The following is a 1,456-nucleotide window of genomic DNA, read 5'->3' as shown; positions in this document are numbered from 1 at the left end:
CGCTTCCCCTCGCCCCCGGCRGGAGGCCTCGGGAAGGCTCCCCGCCGTTGTCCCACGGCAAAACCACGGCGCGAGGAGGGATGCCTGCAATTGATTCCTCCGCCTTAGCATTCAAATCACATGGTGCCTGGTGTTAGCAGCAAGCCCGGCTGTTTTGGGGAAGGCGGCACCAGCGGGGCAGGTCAGCTACGCTTTATCGCTGTAATGAGCCCGTTAAAGCAACCGCGTCATCACAGCTTTGGGCCTATTTCTGGTAAACCTCCTGGGCATGTAATTCCAGAGGGGGCGCCGGGCATTTGGGGGGTAAAGCGCTCGTGGGATGGGGGGGCCGGATCGCAGCAGAGCGGGGACGGTCCTGGTCCACGGATGGAAAAYGATCGCGTGGCCGAAATCCAGCAGCGCAAGCTGGAATTTAGAAATCCTTGTTGCTCATGGAAATATTTTCGTTACTATTTTCCAGTTAAAGTTGTTCCCCAGAGTTCAGGCAAAAGGAAAAGGCCGTTCCCTTACAGTGGGCAGGGGTYGCACCCAGCCCAGCGCAGATGCTGCCTCCAACTGACTTAAGGCAGGATTTTCCCTGTTTTTTATTACTATTCATGCACGACCTGGGGGCCACCGCATGTCCCCCCCCCCGCGAGGGCGGTGGTGGCGGGGAGCGAGGGCCCAGGAGCCCTGAAAGCCCCATGCACCTGGGCGCCGCCAGCCCTAGGGATGGGGGTGATGTATGCAAATGAGATGCGAGGGTGGAGCCTCGCCCGGCCACGCCCCCTCCCACCGCCCGGGAAGGGGGTGAGCGGTTGACCTTCCCTCCCCCCACCATGCAAATGAGCATGCAAAGCAGCGGGGCGGGGCGAAGGCGCGCCCCTGCGGCGGGGGTGGGCGGGGCTAGGGCCGAGCCGCGCGCGCGGCGGGGCGGGGCCCGCGCTGCAGCAGCAGGGAGGGGGCGGGGCCTGCCGCGCGGAGAAGCGGCGGGGCGGGGCCTGCCATGCAGACGAGGGAGGGAGGCGGGGCCTGTTATGCAGACGAGGAGGCGGGGCCTCGCCTTTATGTAGATGAGGGGGCGGGGCGGCGCCGGGTGTGTGTCGGTGCCTGCTGCCAGCTGCAGCCAGAGGTGCCGAGCGCAGCCCGAGCCGCGGCCCCAGCTGCAGCGGAGCGGAGCGAACCGGGCCGAGCCGAGCCGAACCGGGCCGGGCCGAGCCGAACCGGCGGAGGCGGCGCTCGGGAGCCCGCGCGCAGCATGGCCGAGCCACCGGCGGCGCCGGGCCCCGAGGGCGAGGAGGGCCCGGTGCGCTTCGCCCGCAAGGGCGCCCTGCGGCAGAAGAACGTGCATGAGGTGAAGAACCACAAGTTCACGGCGCGCTTCTTCAAGCAGCCCACCTTCTGCAGCCACTGCACCGACTTCATCTGGTGAGCGCCGCCCCCGCCCACCTTCCCGCGGGACCCCCCCCTCCTTCCC

General features: G+C 67.6%; 1 protein-coding gene across 2 annotated transcripts in view; it reads left to right on the top strand.

The window, feature by feature from the left end:
- The first annotated feature begins 1,237 nt into the window (after positions 1-1,237).
- Positions 1,238-1,456, top strand: part of PRKCB (protein kinase C beta) — a 140,210-nt gene continuing 139,991 nt past the window's right edge. For both annotated transcript variants that reach the window (XM_026086027.1, XM_026086018.1), the window contains exon 1: positions 1,238-1,407. In XM_026086027.1, the coding sequence (XP_025941812.1) occupies positions 1,238-1,407 (170 nt within the window). The remainder of the gene's footprint in view (positions 1,408-1,456) is intronic.

This window comes from Apteryx rowi, unplaced genomic scaffold, assembly GCF_003343035.1.
Source record: "Apteryx rowi isolate R43461 unplaced genomic scaffold, aptRow1 scaffold_119, whole genome shotgun sequence".
Lineage (NCBI taxonomy): Eukaryota > Metazoa > Chordata > Aves > Apterygiformes > Apterygidae > Apteryx > Apteryx rowi.
The sequence above is the reverse complement of the archived record's forward strand: the minus strand, read 5'-3'. Positions and strand labels throughout refer to the sequence as shown.